Raw genomic sequence first — 24033 nt, 5'->3', positions numbered from 1 at the left:
GTGTGTATATGTGCCTTTTTTTGGAGAGGGTTTCTAATTTTAATTAGGTTCTAAAGACATGTGGACCCACTGCTGCCTCAACTCAACTGGAACCAATCAACTGGAACCAATTAGGAATAAACCTGATTGACTCTCAAAATATACTTGATTGCCTCTCTGACTGATAAGTGTTTATTAATTGTGTCAAATCCCATCACAGCAAATGAAGTTAAATTAATTGTAGTCTCCCAATAGTTTGAGCATAGCACTGTCATTCTACATGTGACACTGGGTGGACTCCACCGAGGGACTGGGCTCTGGTCTATTCATGTGAGCTGCCTAGTCCCTGACATAGAACAGTGCAACTCTAAATCCTCAGTAACTGTTAGCTGGTCATTTCGGGTACTGGAAGGGCCAGGGATCGGTGTCAGAAAGTGATACTATGTCTAACCGCTGCCACTTTCTATCTGTAGGACCTTAATCAAGCCTCTCTGAGGCTCAGTTTCCTCATCTGTAACAAGAGGATTAGCTGTAGGACCGGTAAAATCTCTTACCTCCCTAAATACCAGGAGTCAATTATTTGGCAAAGCCATACTGGAGAGAGCTGGGACGTGCCCTGAGGAATGGGCTAGAACACGGTTGTAAATCGAATACATTCGAGCCTCTGTGTGAAAGCACGTGGCTACAAATATGGGTTGCTTTGATAATCAGCTCTAGTGAGGGACTGCTGCGCAGTAATCTTCTGGGGCCCCTGGCTAGTCGAGGGGACATCTGCTGGGAGGAAGTGGGCGTGGCGATTTTCCTGACTTCCTTGTTTGGAGTAAACTTTGGCAGCATCTGACCGGCTTAGATGTTTGCTTTCCCATCTGTTGATGTGCTGTTTGGGAGCTCTGCTGCCTGCCAGAGAAAACGTCTAGAAGAAGCACGACGCCAAATCGGAGCCATTCCCTTGAGTCCCCAAACCCCACCAGCCCCCAGAGAGGGGAAGGCGAAGTGGAGAGAGAAAACAGGCGAGCGCGCTGGCTTCGGCGCTCACAGAGAGTAGGGTAGAAAAGACAGAGATTTCGGCACCCGCTCAGCCCCCGTCCCCACGCTGGGGCGCGCGTCGCCTCCCTTTCCTAGCGCTCCACGCGCCCTATCTGGAACTTGGCACCGGGGATGGGGCAGTGGCGCCGCGCGCTGATCGCTCGGTGTGTCTAAAGCCTCGGCGGACTTGCAGCCACAGCGCCCGCAGCCGACGCTTCGGGTTTGCAGGCGGCAGGCGGCGGGGCTGCGGGGACCGTGCGCAGCGCGGCCGGGGGAGCCGAGCGCGGGGCGAGGGCGCGGGGTTGCGCGCTGCGCCGCGGGGAACCCCGGGACGCCGCCGGCCGAGCCATGACGGACGCCAGCAACAGGAAAGAGGGCTTCAAAAAATGCCGGAGCGCTACTTTCAGCATCGATGGCTACAGCTTCACCATCGGTGAGAACTTCGTACCCTCTGTCCGACTCCTGGTTCCTTTCCCCTGGCTGCGAGGGTCCTTCCTAAGTGGGGGCGGGAGGTGGTCAGGGGTCCCGCGGGGCCCCGGGGCTCTCGCGAGGGGAGCCCCGGGGAGCGGTGACAGGGTCAGGGAGCCGCGTGAGTGGGGGGTCGCCGCGCCCGGGGCTGTCCCCGCGGTGCCGCTCCCACCGCTCTGACCCGGCAGCCTGCTGGAGCTGGTTTTCAGGGTTACCCCTTTCTGAACAGCTCCATTTCCTTGCTGCGACTTTAGCAACGTAAATCAGAGAGGAGAGATAGAGACAGGGATGGAGGCAGAGAAAGGGAGAGATGGATCTAGAAATACTAAAAGAGGGAAGTCAGAGAGCGACAGAAAGACGTGGACACCGTAGAAACTGAGACAGATACACAGAGACATTGTGGAAACACCTAGATATCAGGTCAGAAACAGAGACAGAGACTAATAGAATGACAGAGAGGTGGGGATAGTGACAGAAACAAGAGACGCAGAAGCTGAAAGAGACAGATACACAGAGACAGAGTCAGAGACACCCTGAAGGACGGTTTTTTACAAAAGTTTAGAGGAGAAAGGGGCACAGAGAAAGGCCGGGGAGGAAAGTTGGGATGTATGTAAGAAGGGAGGGAGAGGGAGAGGGGAAGAGAGAACCAGTCAGACAGGCACGGAATCCAGGCAGGGAGGGATGGATCATGTTACTGAAATGTTTGAGCAAAAGGGGTCCCCTGTCCTCTGGACTCGCCGTGGCTCTCTGTTTTCTTCGCTTCTGAAACCTGTTACCAAGAGGAGTACCAGAAGGGCTATTAGAGGTAGCGGGACTAGCGGGGCTGACCCTGTGGAGGCTGAATTTCAAGAGTACAGTTCTGGATGCTTTCACTACTGGTCCCATGCTCTGCACTGTTTTGAAAGAACTGGCCAGAGATTGGCCCCTCATCTTCCCAGGAGGTGGACAAAACCAGGGAGGCTTCCTTTCTGGAGGTCAGAGTTTGGAGAAACAGGGCAAAGCCAGGTGCCAAGGAGCTACTCCAGCATTTCTACTTCTGGGTATGCTCTGCTCACTATGGCTTTAAATCTGAACTCAACCCCAAAACCTTTGAAAATCAGGTGGTATGTTAATTTGCTTTTTGGTGGGCTGCCTCTGCTTGCCATTGCAGCAGGAAATTGCCAGGGGCAAGAAGGTACCCATGGAGAGGAGCTCATTTTTTGAATACTTTGTTCTTTTTAATGAAGTGGCCCAAGATTTCTGGGCCATGGACTGAACACGTTCCTTTCAGAATTAACTCTGAACTCCTTAGCCTGCTTCCCAAGGCTCCCCATTCTGGCTTGAGCTAGGGTTTCCTGCCTCAACTGTCACTTCAAATGCCTATCTTCCCCACACTCATCATTACTTGCCTTTAACCAGATCCCAGCCCTCAGAGCCTTTGCTCTGTTCAGCCAGGAATGCCATTTCCCTAACTCTGCTTTGAGAAATCTCATCTCTCCTGTCTCTCACTGGCCACCTCCGGTCCTGTCCTTCCCCATCAGAAAGAAGTTGCCCCTCGGCACCCCCTTGGCCTCATTGTTCTTTGTGAGAGCTCACCCTCTGACCTGAGTTACTTATTTAGGTGCCTATGAAACTATGTCTAATTTATCTTTCATCCTCTAATGGTGATGGTGACTGCTTGGGAGTTTTTGTGAAAATGAATTTAACCTTGCCAGGGACAAAGGGATTCATTAACAGGTCATTGTCATGTTAATGTTAGTTTTCTTGAATCTGGTAAGAAACCTTCTAAAAGTGATTTTTAAAGCTTTACTTGGTAGTTCCCTCTGAGATCTTCTAAAACGTGTGGCTTCTAAAACCCAGGTTTCTAGTGTGGTCCTTCTCCTCCTAACCCCTTCCGTCCTTTTACTCCGGTCTTCACTAGGAGAAATGATTTGGCACATTGGTATGGCCTGCAAGTTATAAGGGACCTCAAAAGTGAGCTGGTCACTTCCTGGTGAGAGAGCTGCCAACTTATTTCAGATCTTTGAACATTTATTCAGTTATTCCTTTCCATCTGTCCCCCTTCCCTCCTTCTTTCGAAAAGTGCTTACTGAATTTTACTATATATATATATATATACATATATATATATATACACATTTTAAAGATTTTTATTTATTTGACAGAGATCACAAGTAGGCAGAGAGGCAGGCAGAGAGAGAGGAGGAAGCAGGCTCCCTGCTGAGCAGAGAGCCTGATGTGGGGCTCCATCCCACATGATGGGATCATGACCGGAACTGAAGGCAGAGGCTTTAACCCACTGAGCCATCCGGGCACCCCTGAATTTTACTATATTAAAAGATAAAATTTAGCACAACACCTGGCACATGGTGCTCCTTCAGTAAGTGGCAATTGTCTTTATTCAAGGCCCTAAGTTAATATCATGGGGGTAGTTGATGAAGATAAATCAGACTTAGAACCTGGTATTCAAGGAATTCGTACTCTTGAAGTGATGTGATCGGTCCATATATGACTTTTTACTAAGTAGAAACTTGTATGTGACTTTAGAGATATTTTAGAACTTTTAGGCCAATATAGACATTTGAGAAAACACAGATAATCAAAAAGGAAGAAGAAAATCACTTGTGATTTTATCAGCCAATGCTGAAAATTATTAATGTATCTTTATATACTCCTAGTACTTTTTGGTATATATACTTTTTAAAACAAAATGCAATGGTAATATTTGGTAATCTATTTAACATCTTATTAGCTTTGCTTCATGTTATATGTAAAGCATTTGTTTAATCAATCTCCTATTGTTGGTTATATTTGGTGTCTTGATTTTTTTCATTTTTCATAATAATAAAAAAGGACTAAATCTTAGAGAACATCCATAAATACTTTTGAGAATACATTTCTAGAAGTATAATTGCTTGGTCCAAGACTATGTATATTTTTAGGGATTTAAAAAAATACATTTATTGCTCAACTAACCTCTGGAAATACCTACTTACACTCCTACCAGCAGTTTATCAAGCTGCTCATAGACTCTCATGAGTACCAGATACTTATAATTTCAAAAGAAGTTGCTGGTTTGAGAGTTGGACAGAAGTATCTCAATTCCATGTTATTTCATTTCTTTTGTAAAATTGTATTTTTATTTCCTTTGTCTATATGTTTTTCTTCTGAGTTATTTATCATTCATTTTAATTTGCGGGTACTTTTAATTTATAGTGTATAATACATGTTAATTATACATATAATTAATATATTAATGATAGATAATATGTAAGTATAATGCTGTATATTAATGATATAACATACAATTACTGTATATCAATCAATCACATAATTATATAATTAATATATATCAGTAATATACATTATACATGCACATGTCATTTTTTCTTTTAAGTTGGCTGGGCATGGAGCCCAAGATGGGGATTGAACTCATGACCCTGAGATCAAGACCTGAGCTGAGATCAAGAGTCAGACACATTACTGACTAGCCATCCAGGTGCCCCAATGCATACGTATGTGTCTCTGTGTGTGTATATATACACCTATATACATATCCAGGTGACCCTTGAACAACATAGTTTTGAACTGCACTAGTCTACTTATACATGGATTTTTTTTCCCAGTAAATAGAGTTCAGTACTGTAAAATATATTTTCTCTTCCTTATGATTTTTCTGATAACATTTTCTTTTCTCTAGCTTACTTTATTGTAAGACTATATTATGTTGTACATATAACATACAAAATGTAAGTTAATCAACTGTTTATCCTATCAGTAAAGCTTTCAGTCAACAGTAGGATATTACTAGTTAAGTTTTTAGGGAATCTAAGTTATATGTGGATTTTTAGTTGTGTGGTACATTGGTAACCTCTAACCTCCACATATTCAAGGGCCTTTCTCCCTACTTCCTCTGTGTGTGTGTGTGTGTGTGTGTGTGTGTATGTATATATATACACACATAACTTGTGAGTGATCATGTATATTACAAATATTTTTTTCAGATAGGATGACTCATATTCCTGCAACATCAGCATGTGGCAGTTAAGACTTGCTTTGAAACATACAGATATCTTGTAGTCCACGCTCATGGTTGCCAGTGTTAGGGAGAAAAAATTTTTCTCTACCATTTAAGATTCTTCTAGCTGAACTAAGAATCAAACTGACATGAGACAGATGAACAGAAGAAAATAAAATTTAATTATGTACATACTGGGAATCCATACAGACATGAGATTCCAATGACAGTCAGACAAAATGAGATATATATGTCATCCTGAACTGAGGAGAAGGAGGTAGGGTCTGCAACTTCAAAGGGAAGGAAAGCAATTCACAAGAAGATGGGAAAGAGTAAACATTTTTACAAACAGATGTTTGCTGGGCCATTCAGAAACAATGGGGCATAGAGAGGAATTTTAACAAACAGACTTTGCTAAGTTCCTCCCTGTCTATCATCCCTAGTTGATATAATACTGTAGTTATCTCTGGCTCTCTTCCTGGAGCAGGTCCTCTAAATTCTTTTATTTGGGGGAAGGCCAAAGTTTCTTTCTAAGTCTTTTGGGCCTTGATTGTTTTCAGCTCAAAATAATCTGCATGCAAAAGTAGCTCATTTTGGGGGTGCTCTGCCTTGGCCCCTACACCAACTAGTCACATGGTTTCTGCAGGGTGGAGTAGGTAGACAGCCCCCCTCTCACCATGTGAGAGAAGATTCTTGATGAGATCCTGGTGGCTCCCAGATTGTTTCTTTTCAAAAGTGTCTGACATTGTCTTTGGAACCACCTCCTATTCTAGTCTAAATTAATAAATGCGGAATTTCTAGGTCAAGGGACTTTACTAAAAGAATTCATGTTATGTAGTGGCAACTCAAAAGATTCTTACTAGGGGAAGCTGATGAGGACAGTGGAGGTCTTAGGAGTTCTGTAGGAGGGGAAATGTGACCCACCCTGTGATAAGGTCAAGAATAAAATTTGGGGCACCTGGGTGGCTCAGTGGGTTGGGCCTCTGCCTTCCGCTTGGGTCATGGTCTTGGTGTCCTGGGGTCGAGTCCTGCATCGGGCTATTGGCTTGGTAGAGAGCCTGCTTCCCCCTCTCTCTCTGCCTGCCTCTCTGCCTACTTGTGATTTCTCTCTCTGTGTGTCAAGTAAATGAATAAAAAGAAAAAAAAGAATAAAATTTGGAGGGCTTAAAAAAAAAAGAATAAAATTTGGAGGGCTACTGACAAAACTCTCTGTTGAATGGACATTTTTGCTCTAAGGGGAGGCATCGACTTCTGGTTCAGACTGGCAGGGAGAAGGCTTCAGCTGTGGTTCTCCATGGGGGTGGTATACCCTAGGGGGTGTTTGGATGTATATGGTGTGCTTTTGGTAGTTGCATGGAGTGTGGCTATGAACAAGCTCTAGAGACAGTGAGCAGAGTGCAGAGGAGTTCAATGTTTTACAGAGTGAGGTACAGCTCTTCACAATGGGGAATTTCCCTAAACACCAGCAACACCCCCATGGAGAAAAACTATGAGAATTCCCTCTGACATGGAAGCCTGGGGCTCTTAAACAAGCCTTTTCCCTGGCTTTGGGACCTCTGGGACATTAATGGTCAAGGCTGCAGTGAGAACAGGTGCTGCCATATATCGAACGTAGCTGTGCGGTTTGGACCAGGCTCTGATCTAGGTGCTTTACTCAGCTCATTTGATCACTTTTTGTAATTCTGGAAGCTATCTGTTATGACCCTATTTTAGGAGAAAAACCCCTGAGAGACTCTGAGAGGGACTAATTTGCTGGAAGTCACAAGCTAGGAAGTAGCGGAGTTGGCTTCAAACCACATCTGCTGTGGCCCCTCAGCCCAGGGTTTGCCTTACACCATGCTGCCTCCCACAGTGGACTTTATTTCTGCCTACACCTTGGAACCAGCCTGTCATCCTTATGAAGAGAGACCAGGGAGTTTGCCATGTCTGCTGGACCAGCCCAGGCTGGGGCAAAACCAGCCAGTGTTGGAGCATTGTCACAGGTGGGGCAGGGCTGCTCCTGGGGGGAATATCAGGTTGAAGAAACAGGGGTTGCTGATCTGCTTCCCACCAGGGTTTCTCTTCAGCCTCATCATTCCACATGTCATGATGCAAATGTTCTTATGTCCTCTTTATAGAACTTTCTCAGGTCATGAAATCAGATGTGTGATCAAGAGGTCTTGGAAATAGGACTATAAAGTTGAACATGTGCTATACCAGAAAGCCCCAATTGTCGTCCAGCATTTGTGCTTTGAGAGTTCCATCCCTAGGAAACCATTGAATTTTCAACTGTAGCAAGTGATTATAATGATTAGTATTAATTCAAGCTGTATGTTGAAGTTCAAGCGTAATTTGACCCTGGTGAGGTACTTGTGAACTAGCATTTGAGTATGGAACAAATGGGTGTGGGGGGAGTGCAGTATTCGTGTTTTCCAGAGGAACTTTCCTGGACTTTTGGGGCTTGGATATCTATTTGGGTTTTATTAAGGACATGCACAGATTTTTACGTTTCCCGTGAGGCTGCCTAAAATATAAGCACAGAGCCTTCTCCACAAACTGAGATATGTCTGCAAAAAACAAAAGCACTTTTTTTTTTTTTTTTTTAAAGCTACCTGAGTGGGTCTCACTTAGTCTCTTTTGGTACTCCTTACCACTTACTCTACAGATGAGAAAATGGAGCTCCAGGAGGGCCCTCACTTCCTTTCTCCCCTCAGTGATGACCTCTAGGGTGTTGAAGAAAATGGGTGAAGCCATGGACTGGGAGGATGTGAAGTTGCTGGGGTGTATGGCAAAGAAGCTGCTTCCTTCAAGAATGAATCTGGTGGTGTGGAAAATTCTAGGCCTGTACTGAAGCAGTGTTGCTAACAGAGGGATGTGTTTCCTGTGGCAACTGCCACTGGCTCCCTTGCCCCTATGTTCCTCTCTGTAGGGTTGTCCCAGAGGAGGAAACATAAGGGGCCCCTAGACAGTAGAGGCCCAGGGGGCTGGGAGTGAGGGTTCCTGTTCTGGCCTTGGATTGTCGGAGCTGGGAGCCCATGCTAAGTGGAGAAGGTCTGCTGGTGGATGCTTCTATCACAGGGCTTCTGGGGTGGGCAGGGGGCCCCTGTCCTCCCTTGGTGCATATGGCTCAGGATTTTCTCAGTCCAGTGTGGTCTCTGGGGTCTCTTGGCTGAGTGTCCTGTCTCTATATCTGCCTGCTGTCTGTCTGGGTGGAGGCAAGACCTTTGGATATTGCCTGCTTGGTTGGGGGTGACAGTAGGGAGCAAAGAATTGAATAAGGATCCAAGGCAAAATACTCCACAGCCACCTCCCAGTACCCATGGCCCTAATTCCCTCCTCTTCCCACCTCTGAGAAGGCTGGAGCAGAGTGAGGGGAAGGGGTATGTGGAACGAGAGGTCGTGCTGCCTGGGCCTTGCCATCTCTGCTCTGGCACCCATCGCCCCGACCCACTGTGCCTCTAGGGCAAATCATTCTCTGAGCCTCCGCTTCTTGTATGTGAAATGCAGTGTGAGTCTTAGATATGGAGCTGTAGTGAGGATCAGGTGAAGTTATGTGAGAAAAAATTGCTTTAACTCTAAAATGCCATTCAAATGCTTCTTATTATTAAGGAAGACTTCATACTGGTTAAAATTTGTGCACCCCTCTTCCCAGCATTTATACTGCAACAAAGTGCAGCTGTATCTGTGGCTTGAGGAATGAGGCTCTCACGATGGGGTTCTGATTGTCCGCTAGCAGCAGGAGTACACAGTTTAAGGGATGGGTGTCAGTGGGGAGGTTGCATTTGTAGTGAGAAACCCTGGGCTTTGGGAGTCACGCAAAGACTTACTGTCCTGGCCAGGCAAGTCAGTTAGCTTCTCTGAGCCTCAGTTTCCTTCTTAGAACAGATGAGATAGTACCACCTTCCTTGTGGGTAAACCACAGCATGGAGAGTGAGGTGCCACACACAGTGCCTGCCGGTCACACTGTGTGTCTTTGCTCAGTGTCCCTTCCCTTTATCTGAAATCAGGCCGTTGCCTACAGCTGGCTGTGGCCGGGAGTGGATGCAGGTCGGTGGTGTATGATCCTGAGGGTTGGTGGGTACCCTGTGGCAGGCTCAGTGGGGGGTCTGTCTGTGCTGGTGTGGGAGTGAACACTAGGAAGAACAACCGTGCTGATCCCCAGCACGGGAACAAGAGCAAAGTGTGCACTGGGCACCCCTCTGCCGTATCATGGACTGATGCCCTTCCCTGGGCCATACAGTGTACCTGGAATGTCTACCTAGCTTCCATGGATCTGGCAGAATCCACCTGGGGCCATGGGGAAATTGGAGTAGTTCCAGAATTGTAGGAATGACCTTCTGAGCCAGGCCTGTGGATCTGTCCTGGGACATAGAAGGAAAAGGGGAGCAGGATGGTTAAATTGGACTTATTTGAGTGCAGAATATGACAAGCTCTGGAGTTAGACACCGGATTTCATATTCTGAACCACATCTTCCTTTTGTTGTGATCTTAGAGAGGTGACAACACATGGCTAAAGTTCCGTGTCGTAAGCTATAAGTAGACACGATAAATAGTATCTACCTTGCTGGGTCGGGATGTTAAATGAGATAAAATGCAAGTAGAGTTCCTAGGTGTTGTCTTAGTCCATTTGGGTTGCTGTAACAGAAAACTGCAGACCTGGTGGCTTAACAACATGACTTCGCATAGTTCTGGAGGCTGGGAAGGCACCAGTGGATTTGGTGTCTGTTGAGGGCCTACTTCCTGGTTCATAGATGGCCATTTTCTTGCTGTGTCCTCACATGACAGAAGGGTCAAGGGACCTCTCTGGGTCTCTTTAAAAGGGTGCTAATCCTATTTCTGAGGGCTCCACCCTCATGACCTAATTACCTTCCAAAGGCCCCACTTTCTAACACCATCACATTGGAGATTAGTGTTCAACATATGAATTTTGGGGGGACACACTCAGTCTATAGCACTATTACTATTGGAAGTTAATAAATATTTGCCAAATATTGCATGAACCAGACACTGTGGAAGAGTGGGGGAACCATGAGGGGAAAATGCCCAATTCTGGACTCAGAATTGAGAGTTGGGGTGAGTTTCTTACCACCTTGCTCTTTCATCCTGTGTGAGTCGCTTAACATGGGCATCAGTTTCTCCATCTGTAAATGAACTGGTTGAGTAAGGCAATCTCTGTGGTTCCTGCCACTCAAGAAGGAGGTGAACCTTGAGTCCTAAGGTCCACCATAACTTACCCAGAGTGGGAAGGTGCAGGGGAATGGCTAAATGAGGTTCACTGGATTTCTGGTGAAAGATGCTTTGCAGAGTTCAGAACAAAGCAGGGTAAATTGGATGTAAGACTAGTAGAGAGTTGGGTGCCTGGGTGGCTCAGTGGGTTAAGTCTCTGCCTTCAGCTCGGGTCATGATGCCAGGGGCCTGTTATCAAGGCCCACATTGGGCTCTCTGCTCAGTAGGGAGCCTGCTTCCCCCTTCTCTCTTTGCCTGCCTCTCTGCCTACTTGCTATCTCTCTCTCTCTCTCTCTCTCTGTCAAATAAATAAACAGGAAAAATCTTAAAAAAAAAAAAGACTATTAGAGAGTTAAAATTATTCTTGGAGTTAAGTAGCCTAGATTGTGTGTGTATAATTTTGTGTGGTAATTCTGATTCACAGTGAGTTTGATGACTGAGCTAGGATCAAGGAGGGAATCAAAGGCAAGAGACTGTCTATGCCTGGGCCTTCCACCCATTCCACTTTGATGATATCAAATCCTCGTGGGAAATGGGGCAAATGAGTGGAGATTTCCAAGGATATGTTTGTCAGTAGGTTTGGGTTTATTCTGATGGTATAGGAAGCCTTCATGGCTTCAATTCATGTTCCTAGATTTGTTTATTATGAACCATAAATGTGATAATAGATTTATAGTTATGGGAGCATCTATCATGGGTTCTGCTTAATAAATGCTTGCTGGATTTGAGAAGCTCTTAACGGAGGTTAAGAGCATGGATTCTGGAATTTGACTACCTTGGTTTGAATTTTTGCTTCATAGTTTATTAGCTGTGTGATCTTGAACAAGTTACTTAACCTTTCTCAATGTGCTCCTCTGTTAAATGGAGATAATTACATTACCTGTCTCCTGGGGTGTTAGAGGATTAAATGAGTTAATGTACATCAAGAACTTCAAACAGTACCTGGTACATAGTAAATTCTGTATAAATGTTTGTTATAATATTATTTTTGTGTTATTATTATATTCATGATACATATCCATAATGATGATATATTTCTACAATAATATTATCATGAAGATAATACTAATAACCAACTCTAAGTCTGGTTTCATCAAACACTTGTGTATAGTGTTCTTTGAAAAGCTGTAATTGTGACCTCAATCTTCTGCTTTCTTTCAAATTTGGCATTTCCTGCCAAAAGGCGTTCATTCACTTTTGTGTCCTTGGGCATTGGTGTGCTGATGCTGTACAGTTATTTTCAATGAATCCATGGTGGACCTACAAATTCTCCCATCTTTTCAACCAGTATCATATTTTAGGATTTAGTGTGTCACTTGTGATGGCTTTGCACGTGAGTCCCTAATTTCTAGGCCCTTTTTAGATGGTTAACTCTCCCAGGCCAGGATGGTAGGTGGAAAGGAACGTGATGCAGGAGACTTGGGCTCTAGGCCCAATGCTGGCCTGTTCTGTTCCTGTGACTGTGGGAAAGATCATGAATCTCTTTGAACCTCAGGTTCTGCATTTGTAAATGGGTTGGCAATTCCTTCTTTGTCGCATTGGGAGAATTCAATAGGATGAAGAATGTAAGAACCTAGCTCACTCTAGATGCCCATTGATTGGTAGCTATTGGTTATGATGATGGAGAGGCCCTGTAATCAGGGAGCGGGCAAGGCTCCCAGGCCCACAGCTGCTTCCGTGGATGGTGCTCACCAGCCTGCTCCCTGGCTGCCTCCCATAGACCCCCACCAGCCACTTATGTTGAGTGCTGGCAGGGCTGCAAGTCTGTCTTTGTTTTAGTATAGGATTTCTGACCAGGCTGGTATCTGAAACTCCTGACTTACCCCAGCTGAGTGCTGGGTAATTGATGCCAGCTGCTCTGGGGAGAGCTGGTTGGCACTTCCTGTGCTGTTTGGCAGGCAGGCTCTGGACTGTGGTGGGAGCTTGGCCTGAGAATTAGGCCTCCCCCAAGGAGCTCTGGGGAAGTGGGTCTTGGAAGCAAAGTTGTTGGAAGTTGGTTTTTACTTATGGACTTAAGAGTCTCTTCTCTTAACTCTTTCCTATTTTTTTTTTTTTAAAGTAGTCTCCATGCCAAATGTGGGGCTTGAACTCAGGACCCTGAGATCAAGAGTCACATGCTCTACTGACTGAGCCAGCCAGGCACTCCTCTAAACTCTTTCTTATGCATACTTTCCCTTCCATCTCCCCTGCCTTAGTTCAGACCCTTCACTTCACTTACTGAGTCTATTGGGATATTTCCAACTGGCCTCCCCTTCACACTCTTCTCAAAACAGCAGCTAAATCTTCTTTTGGAACATACAAGTGAGCTCTTTGTCCTCCAGTTTAAAACTGTCCAGTAGCAAATTTCTGGGGAAGATGGCTGAGTGGATACCTATCCCATGGATACAACTAGAAAACACCCACATCAGTGTAAATAAACCAGAAAAAGACCCAAAGATGGGCAGAACAGATTCCACAGCTAAATGAAGAGAAGCCACCTCATCAAAGTGAGCAAGAAAGGCAGAGATGTATTTGGGAGCTAAGTGGACCCACAGGGACTATCTACAGGAGGGAGAGATACTGCAGACTGAAAGAGAGGAGGGAAACCAAGCCTCACATCAGGCACCCCAGATATGGGGAACTTGCATGGGGGAGAGGAATCGCCATGATATTTGGCTTTGAAAACCAGAGGAGCCAAATTTCATGAATTCTTACAATCAGCAGGGCTTAACACTTGGAACTTTAAAAAATCAGTGGACTTAATTTTGGGAGAACTAGATGGTGGTTAGGAAAGGGAGTCCTTGCCCTTAAAGAGATACACAACAGTCCTGGAAATACAGCATAGAAGGAGAAGTTTGGAAAACATCTGGTGTATACAGGAGGGAGACTTGTTTACTTACTTAGAGCATGTGTTGGAGGGGCAGGAATCATTCAGGGACTCCTCCAGGAACTGAAGAGCTTGTCGGCACCATTTTACTCCCCTGCCTCCAGCCTAGACACACACAGACACCTGCAGGAACCAGTGTGATGCCAGTATTCACTACCTAACTTGCTAACACTGCTTGCTCTGCCCCGTGTGCTTTTTTTGGACAATCCCTCTGGACCTTTCTAGCACCATGCACCTTGCCGCCATGCTCTCCTGAGAACTCGCTCCCTCCAGCCTTGTGGCAGAAGTTTTTTAAAAGTAGCCCCAGTTCTCTTCTCACAACAGACCAGTGAAAACCTTGCTAACACTGCACATTCTGCCCCCATGTTCTCCTGTAGTCCCTCCAAATTCCCCCTCTAATACAGTCTTGGCTAGAGCCTATCCAAAGTGGTACCCTAAGCCTGGCAGTGTGCAAGCAGCTCTGATGGGGGCCAGCACTGCTCTAAAGTGACTCCTGCCGTGGGGAGATAACTACACACACAAGTCCAACTGCAGCCCCATCCGTGGGCTGGGGGCAGACATTTGGTCTGACTACAAGCACTGCCCCCAAAATGAAGGCTTCTCAAGAGACAACACAGGGAAAATGCCTTATAGTTCAGTGCTATCGCATCTCTGGCCTGGTATGGCTCAGGTCAAGCCCAAGTGGCCCCACGCTGGCCCAGTAACAGCATAGAGACCAAACCCTGCCTACATCAGGCAAAGAGAGACATTGCACTCAACTGGACTGAAGGCAAATGCAACACAGCCAGAACAGTAGGGTGCACACAACACACATAGGAGACATCCCTGAAGCACCAGGTTTGGGTGAACAGGGGACATTGCTTTGCAGGGCACTATAGGACCACTTCTTCATAAGGCTACCACAGTAAAAGCAGAAGAGGTAGCTGACTTTTCTAACACAGGAACAGACACAGAGATTTAGAGAAAATGAAAGACAGAGGAATAGGTCCCAATGAAAGAACAGGACAAAATCACAGCAAGAGAGTAAATGGAGCAGAGATCAGTAACATACCTGACAGAGAATTTAAAGCAATGGTGATAAATATATTCATTGGATTTGAGAAGCATGGAGGACCTCAATGAGACCTTCAATAAAGAGACTGAAAACATAAAAAGGAACCAATTAGAGATGAAGAACTCAATAACTGAAATTAAAAATACACTAGATGGAATAAATAGAGTAGAGGAAGCAAAAGAATGGATTAGTAACCTGGAGGATGGGATAATGGGGAAAAAAAGGAGTGAGAAAAAAATAATAATAAAAAATGAAAATAGACTTAGGGAACTCAGTGACATTATCAAACGTAATAAGATTTGGATTATAGGGATCGTAGAAGGAAAGAAAGAGAAAGATGCAGAAAATGTATTTGAATAAACAATAGTTGAAAATCATCTGAATCTGGGGAAAGAAACAGAAATCTAGATTCAGGAGGCACAGAGAACCTCCAAAAACATCAACCTGAAGAGGCCCATATCAATACACATAGTAATTAAAATGGCAAAAAGTAGTGATAAAGAGAGAATTTTAAAAGCAGCAAGAGAAAAGAAAACAGTTACATACAAGGGAAACCTGATAAGGTGATCAGTGGATTTTTCAGCCATAACCCTGCACCCCAGAAGGGAGTGGCATGATATATCCAAAATGCTGAAAGAAAAATCTTGCAGCCAAGAATATTCTATCCAGCAAGATTATCATTCAGAATAGTAGGAGAGATAAAGAGTTTCCCAGACAAAGAAAAGTTAAAGGAATTCATGACCACCAAACCAATCCTAAAAGAAATGTCAAAGGGAACTTCTTTTTTTGCTTGAATCTTTTTTTTTTTACATTTGAATTTTTTTTAAATTTTTTATTTTTTATAAACATATATTTTTATCCCCCGGGGTACAGGTATGTGAATCACCAGGTTTACACACCTCACAGCACTCACCAAAGCACACACCCTCCCCAATGTCCATAACCCCACCCCCCTTCTCCCAACCTCCCTCCCCACAGCAACCCTCAGTTTGTTTTGTGAGATTAAGAGTCACTTATGGTTTGTCTCCCTCCCAATCCCATCATGTTTCATTTATTCTTCTCCTACCCACTTAAGCCCCCATGTTGCATCACCACTTCAAAGGGAACTTTTTGAGTGGAAGGAAAGACCATGAAAAGGAATAAGAAAATAGGAAGCATGAAAACAGTAAAATTAAGGGATTCACAAAATAAAAGATATAAAGTAGGGGCACCTGGGTGGCTCAGTCATTAAGCATCTATCTTCAGCTCAGGTGATGATCCCAGAGTCCTGGGATCAAGCCCCACATCAGGCTCCCTGCTGAGTGGGAAGCCTGCTTCTCCCTCTCCCACTCCCCTGCGTTTGTTTCCTCGCTGTGTCTCTCTATCAAATAAATAAGTAAAATCTTTTAAGAAATGATGTAAAATATAATACCATATATCTAAAACTGGGGAGAGGAAGAAAAAGAGTAAAGAATGGGTTCAAACTTAGGTGACCATCAACTTAATATAGATTATTATATGCATAAGATGTTATTATATGCATAAGATGTTATATATAAATTGAATGGTAACCACGAATCAAAACCCAGTAATATATAGGCAAAAAATAAAAGGAAGGGAATCTGAGTGTATCACAAAAGAAAGTCAGCGAACCACAGCAGGAAAGAACAAGAGAAGAAAGGAACAGAGAACTACAAAACAACCATAAAACCAGGAATTAAATGGCCGTAAATACATACCTATCAGTAATTACTTTGAATGTAAATGGATTAAATGCTTCAACCAAAAGACATAAAGTGAGAGAATGGATAAAATAGCAAGACCCAATTATATGCTGCCTACAAGAGACTCATTTCAGTCCTAAATATGTAGTTTGAAAGCTAAGGGATAGAAAAGCATTTATCATGCAAATGGAAGTGACAAAAAACTGGAATATCAATACTTAGACAAAATAGACTTTATTTATTTATTTTTTAAAAAGATTATTTATTTATTTGTCAGCAAGAGAGAGCACAAGCAGGGGGAAAGGCAGGCAGAGGGAGAAGCAGGCTCCCTGCTGAGCAAGGAGCTCAATGTGAGACTCAATCCTAGGACCCTGGGATCATGACCTGAGCCAAAGGCAGATGTTTAACCAACTGAGCCACCCAGGCATCCCGACAAAATTGACTTTAAAATAGACCATAATGAGACAAAGAAGGTTAACTATATAAGCATAAGGGAAACAATCCAATGAGGAGATAAAACAATTGTAAATATTTATGCACTCAACATGGGAGCACATTTAAAAAGATCAAAGTCATTCCTTGTATCTTTTCTGACTACAACACTATGAAATTAGTAATCAACCATAAGAAAAAATCTGGAAAGAACACAAATACATGAAGGTTAGATAACACACTCCTAAACAATGAATGGGTTAACCAAGAAATCAATGAGGAAATAAAAAAAATTAAGAAATACATGGAGACAAATGAAAATGAAAATATAGTAGTCCAAAACCTTTGAGATGCAACAAAAGCTGTTCTAAGGGGGAACTTCATAGTGATACAGATCTCCCTCAAGAAGCATGAAAAATCTCAAATAAATAATCTGACTGTACACCTAAATGAGCTAGAGAAAGAAGAACAAACAAAACCCCAAACCATCAAAAGGAAGGAAATGATAAAGATCAGAGCAGAAATGAATGAAATAGAAACTAAAAAACCCAGCAGAACAGGTCAATGAAACCAAGAGCTGTTTCTTTGAAAAGATCAATAAAATTGATAAGCCTTTAACTCAACTCATAAAAAAGAGAGAGAGAGAGAACTCAAATAAACAAAGTCAGAATTAAAAGAGAAATAACAACCAGCACCACAGAAATACAAAAGATAAGACAATATTATGAAAAATTATATGCCAACAAACTGGACAACTTAGAAGAAATGGATAAATTCTTAGAAATATATAATTTCTCAAAACTGGATCAGGAAGAAATAGAAATTTGAGCAGACTGATTACCAGTGATGAAATGGAGTCAGTAACCAAAAAGTTCCCAACAAACAAAAGTCCAGGATGAGATGACTTCAGAGGTGAATTCTACCAACGTTTAAAGAAGAGTTAATACCTATTCTTTTCAAACTATTCTAAAAAATAGAAGAGGAGGAAAGCTTCCGAATGCATACTATGAAGCCAGCATTAATTATCCTGATATCAAAACGAGAAAAAGGGGCACCTGGGTGGCTCAGTGGGTTAAAGCCTCTGCCTTCGGCTTGGGTCATGATCCCAGGGTCCTGGGATCGAGCCCCACATCGGGCTCTCTGCTAGGCAGGGAGCCTGCTTCCCTCTCTCTCTCTCTGCCTGCCTCTCCGCCTACTTGTGATCTCTATCAAATAAATAAATAAAATCTTAAAAAAAAAAAACATGAGAAAAAGGTACTACATAAAAGGGGAATTATAGGCTGACATCTCTGATGAACATAGATGTAGAAACTTTCAATAAAATACTGGCAAACTGTATCCAACAATATATTAAAAAAATCGTTCACCATGATCAAGTGAGATTTATTCCCAAGATGCAAGAGCGGTTCAATATTTGCAAATCAATCAACATGATACATCCACATCAACAAGAGAAAGATAAAAACATATGATCATTTCAATAGATGCAGAAAAAACGTTTGATTAGGTACAACATCCATTCATGATAAAAAAAAAAAACTCTCAACAAAGTAGGTCTGGAGGGAATATACCTCAAAATTATAAAGGCCATATGTGAAAAACCCGCAGCTAACAGCATACTCAAAGTGGAAAAACTGAGAGCTTTTCCACTAAGATCAGGACAAGACAAGGGTGCCCATTCTCACCACTTTCATTCAACTTAGTACTGTAAGTCCTAACCACAGCAATCAGACAAGAGAAAGAAATAAAAGGCATCCAGACTGGTAAGGAAGAAGTAAAACTGTCATTATTTGCAGATGACATGACATTGTATATAGAAAATCCTAAAGACTCCATCAAAATACTGATAGAACTGACAAATAGATTCAGTAAGGTAGCAGGATACACAATCAATATGTAGAAATCCATTGCATTTTTATGCACTAATAATGAAGAAGCCAAAAGAGAAATTAAGAAAACAATCCCATCTACAATTGCACCAAAAATAATAAAATGCCTAGGAATAAATGTAACCAAGGAGGTAAAAGACCTATACTCTGAAAACTATAAAACAATGATGAAAGAAACTGAAGACAGCACCAACAAATGGAAAGTTATTCCATGCTCATGGACTGGAAGAACAAGTATTGTTAAATATGCCCATACTAAAACAGTCTAGAGATTTAATGCAATTCCTATCAAAGTACTAACAGCAGTTTTTCACAAATCCTGTACAAATAATTCTAAAATTTATATGAAATCACCAAAGACCCTGGATAGCCAAAGCAGTCTTGAGAAAGAACTGGAGGCATCACAATCTCAGATTTCAAAATATACTACAAAGCTGTAGTAATCAAAATAGTATGGTACTGGCACAAAATAGACACATAGATAAATAGAATAGAATAGAGAGCCCAGAAATAAACCCATGCATGTATGGTTAATTAGTCTTTGACAAAGGAGGCAAGAATATACTATGGGAAAAAGACAGTCTCTTTAACAAATGGTGTTGGGAAAACTGGACAGCTACATGCAGAAGAATAGTGGACTACTTTCTTAACCATACACAAAAATTGACTCAAAATGGGCTAAGGACCTAAATGTGAGACCTGAAACCATAAAAATCCTAGAAGAGAGCACAGACACTACTTTCTCCGACATCAGCTGTAGCAGCATTTTTCTAGACAGGTCTTCTGAGGCAGGGGAAACAATAGCAAAAAGAAACTACTGTGACTACATCAAAATTAAAAAGCTTCTCCACTACAAGAGGAAATGTTAACAAAACAAAAAAGATGATCTACTGATGGGAGAAGATATTTGCAAATGATATATCAAAAAACGGGTTAATAACCAAAATATATAAAGAATGTATACAACTCAACACCAAAAAACCCAAACCCAAATAACCCAATTAAAAATGGGCAGAAGACATGAATAGACATTTCTCCAAATAAGACATATAGATGGCCAACAGACACATGAAAAGATGTTCAGTATCACTAACCATCAGGGAAATGCAAATCAAAACCATAATGATCTATCACCTTACACCTATCAGAATGGCTAAAATCAAAACCCACAAGAAACAACAAGTGTTGGTGAGGATGTAGAGAGAAAGAAACCCTTGTACTTTGTTGGTGGGGATGAAAACTGGTGTAGCCACTGTGGAAAACTGTGGAGGTTCCTCAGAATATTAAAAATAGAATTGCCATATGATCCAGTAATTCCACTGCTCGCTATTTACCCAAAGGATACTAAGACACTAATGCAAAAAGATACATACACCCCGGTGTTTTTTTTTTTTTTTCAGCATTATTTGCAATAGCCAAATTATGGAAGCAGCCTAAGTGTCCACTGGTAGATGAATGGATAAAGAAGATGGGAGATATCTAAAATGGAATATTACTCAGCCATAAAAAGGAATGGAATCTTGCAATTTCAACAGCATGGATGGATCTAGAGAGTATAATGCTAAGTGAAATAGTCCAGTCAGAGAAAGACAAATACTGTATGATTTCACTTATATGTGAAATTTAAGATACAAAACAAATGAGCAAGGAAAAAAGGAGGCAAACAAACAAACAAAAAAAACAGACACTTAACTATAGAGGACAAACTGATGGTTACCAGGCAGGAAGTGGGTGAGGGATGGGTGAAATAGGTGAATGGGATTAAGTGTACAATTATCATGATGAGCCGTGAGTAAGGTACAGATTTGTTGGAGTTTTATATTTAAATAGGATCATACATGTTTTCTATTACTTGCTTTTTAAAACATAGTTGTTGGGCACCTGGGTGGCTTAGTTGGTTGAGCCTCTGCCTTTGGCTCAGGTCATGATCCTAGGGTCCTGGGATCAAGTCCCACATTGGGGGGGGGGTGGTCCCTGCTCAGCGAGGAGTCTGCTTTTCCTTCTGCTCCTCCCCTCAACCCTCACACTTGTGCTCTCTCTCTCTCAAAAATAAATAAAATCTAAAAAAAAACAAAAACAAAAACAAAAAACACCACAAAAAAACCCACCCCAAAACCTAATTGTGTATATGGACATTTAAAACCACTCTGCTTACTCTCTAACTTAGTACCTAGGTCCTCTTTCATGCTTATCTCAGTTTTCCTAATGCCCCCCACTTTGTGATACCCCCCAAGCCAGGTGAAACTTACCTGAGCATTTCACAGCATGGCCTGTTTGGACAGTGATGTCTCACCAGTTCGTTCTCTCTCTCTCTCTCTCTCTCACACACACACACACACACACACACACACATACTCCACATACACTGATTCTCTCTCTCTCTCTCTAATTGAGCATTTGTGGTTTGCTAGGCACTATTCTAAGGGCTTTGCAAGTACCTGCTCATTTAATTCCCTATTTTCTGACGAGGCAGGGAAACAAAGGCTCTTTCCTGGGAAGTGGAGAAACCACGATGAGTCTGGGGTTTCTGAAGCTGCCGTGGTTATGAGTGAACCTGACTAGACATGGGAGATGTCAGAGGAAGGGCTCTTCCTGTTCCTGTGGCGCATCCCTTAGGTAAAAATTCAAAGCAGTTGGGGACATCTACCATTTCCTCTTATCCCAATGAGAGGGTTTATGACCTTATAGGCTGGTAAACTGATATTAAAAAATAACATCCCTGAGCCAAGTGTTATCTGAGGGATTTATAAAGAATGAGGCTAACACGAGTAGGAAGGTCTCACTGCCTGCAGGAGTCAGCAAAGGCTTGGACTCTGTTTTTTTCAGTCTTGTCTTATCCCCCCCCCCCTTTCCCTTCATTCAGTTTTATTGAGGTGCAATTTACATACCATAAAATTCACCCATGTTGAAAGTACAATTCATGATTTTTAGTAAATTTATGGAGTTGTGCAATAATCACTATGTATAACCACTCCACTGTTTTATTTTGAATAGTGTTCATTATATTGATATATACATTTGTGTATCCATTTGTCGGTTGATGGACACAGGTTATTTCTGTTTTTTTGTCTATTATGAATAATGTTGCTCTAAACATTCATATACAGGTGTTTGTGTGGATATAGGTTTTCATTCTCTTGTGTGTGTTCCTAGGAATGGAATTGCTAGATTGTATGGTAAATTAATGTTTAACTTTCAAGAAACTGCCAGACTGCTTTCCAAAGTGGCTGTACCATTCTATGAGCCTACCAGCTATATATGAGTCCTTGAGCAGAGTTTTAAAGAAGTAGGAATTAGCTAGATCTGTATTTTGCAAATACTGCAGGGTCAGGCCTGACTGCAGAAGAACCAAAAGGGGACTTTGTTAAAGATTTCTGTTACGAGGAATTGGAGATCCTGATTTCTAGTTACGCAATGGAGCCCAGGCTCCATGTGCATCTAAAATGCACATTTTGGAAAGCTTTCTAAGTAACTCTGATGTGCAGCTTTGTTTGGGAATCACTGGATTGGATGAGGTTAAGGATGGGATGGGCATGGGAGAATTTTGGGACATTCTAGGCAGAGAAAATGGCATGCAAAAATCCAGCATAATATGTCATTTAATGATTAGCAGTAGGAGTCTTGGGATTTCATATTCATTGCAGGAGAATTTATTTTGCATTCTGATATTGCAATTGATTCTCTTTGGCTTGCTGGGCAATCACTGCTATTTACTCTTCTTTTCTGTAGGTTGGAGGTGTATTAGGTTTTCTCTAATGGAAATGACAATATTTAAACATTCTAGGAGACACAATATAGATCTCGTAGTTAAACACCTTGAGGCTTCAGTTTATGTCTGCTTCTGTGCAAGTTGCCTGGCTCCTTCTACCCCCTGGTCCCTGTTAGTGGAAATTGCATTTACTGTCTGTGCCGACACTTGACCCCGGGGTCTCTGGTGGCTGTCAGTCTGAGCTCTACAGAAGTGGGAGATTAAGGCCCTTTGTGAATAAAGAGTTGGAGTCAGTGGTAGGGCTGTTTGCAGAGTTGGATGCATGATGAGGGGAAACTTGTAGTAATTACCGAACAGATGCCCTTAATGAGGTCTCTGCTGGGTTTCCAGCTGGCAGTGAGAGCCCTGCATTGGGATGGGAACATCGCAGTCACTGGATCATTATGTGACATCACATCCTCCCCTTGTTGTCATAGCAGCTGTAATCATCCCCCTGAAAGTGTCCCTCAGGGTGAGGGTAAGACACATCTTTTTCCATTAATGGGAATCCACGGTGCTTTCTTCCATGTTAAGGAGAAAAAAACTAGCATGTTCCTGCTCTTTGAAAGGAGAAAAAGCTTAACAATTTTCAGCATGATTTTACTACTATTATTGCTACTATTTTAACAATTACTATGCATGTCATACATGTTGATTGTAGAGACATTTACAAAATAAAGAATGGCAAGGAGAACACAAAATCCTACTTGTAATATCAATATGTACAGACAAACACTGTGAACATTTTGGTAAATTTTTTTTTTCTGCTTGAGTTTTAACACGTATGTACACTTCCTATTGTTTAAATATGAGACCACTGCTGTATGGTTGTTTACCTTTCCCTCCTACCTGACAATGTATAATTTCATAGCAAAATCTTCTTCTTCAACAGAGTTTCTAAGGTATTGTGGTTATTTAGCTGATCTCTGCTGTTGGATGTCTATGTTTTTTGTTTTCTTGCCATTATGAATACCATTCAGTGACTCTCATAATTTCTACATCTTTTAAATCATTTTGCCTTAAGATTAATTCTTTGATGAAGTTGTTGAGTAGAAATATTTTTGAAGGGTTTGAAATGTATAATCTAACCTCCCACAATGTTGATCTAGTTTACAGTTCCACACATCAAGTGTAAGTTTGCCTGTTGACCTTTACTTACATTGGATCTTAACCTTTAAACTTGTACTCTGATATGTCAAACAATGGCACGTAACTCTTCCGTTAATTTATTTGATTATTTCTGGGTTTGAACCCTTTTTTTTCCCTCATGTTCTTTTATAAGCAGCATCTGTATTTCTTTAATAAATAGCATATTCATTTTTCTATTTGGGTTTCTCTAATATAAAGCTTTTATATATTAAGGCTATTAAACTTTGGTGATATTTGCTGTAAGTAATTTTCAGCACTCGTAAATATCCCTTTTTAACTTTGATGTTCAGACATTATATTTTATTTATTTATTTATTTATTTTTAAAAATGTATTTATTTATTTGACAGACAGAGATCACAGTGGCCAGAGAGGCAGACAGAGAGAAAGGGGGAAGCAGGCGAGCAGAGAGCCCGACGTGGGGCTCAATCCCAGGACCCTGGGATCACGACCTGAGCCGAAGGCAGAGGCTTTAACCCACTGAGCCATTCAGGTGCTCGCAGACATTATATTTTAAA

The 24033-nt window shown here is 42.3% G+C and overlaps 1 protein-coding gene across 1 annotated transcript in view; it reads left to right on the top strand.

The window, feature by feature from the left end:
• Positions 1 to 849: 849 nt before the first annotated feature.
• The window catches only part of LOC123386945 (calcium/calmodulin-dependent 3',5'-cyclic nucleotide phosphodiesterase 1C-like), a 117948-nt gene continuing 94764 nt past the window's right edge, over positions 850 to 24033 (top strand). Inside the window, exon 1 of the mRNA XM_045089740.1 lies at positions 850 to 1438. Coding sequence (XP_044945675.1) covers positions 1354 to 1438 — 85 coding nt within the window. The 5' untranslated portion in view covers positions 850 to 1353. The remainder of the gene's footprint in view (positions 1439 to 24033) is intronic.

This window comes from Mustela putorius, unplaced genomic scaffold (assembly GCF_011764305.1).
Source record: "Mustela putorius furo isolate JIRA1106 unplaced genomic scaffold, ASM1176430v1.1 tig00003845_pilon_pilon_pilon, whole genome shotgun sequence".
Taxonomy (NCBI): domain Eukaryota; kingdom Metazoa; phylum Chordata; class Mammalia; order Carnivora; family Mustelidae; genus Mustela; species Mustela putorius.
Note: the sequence above shows the minus strand (reverse complement) of the source record. Positions and strands in the feature narration are given on the sequence as shown.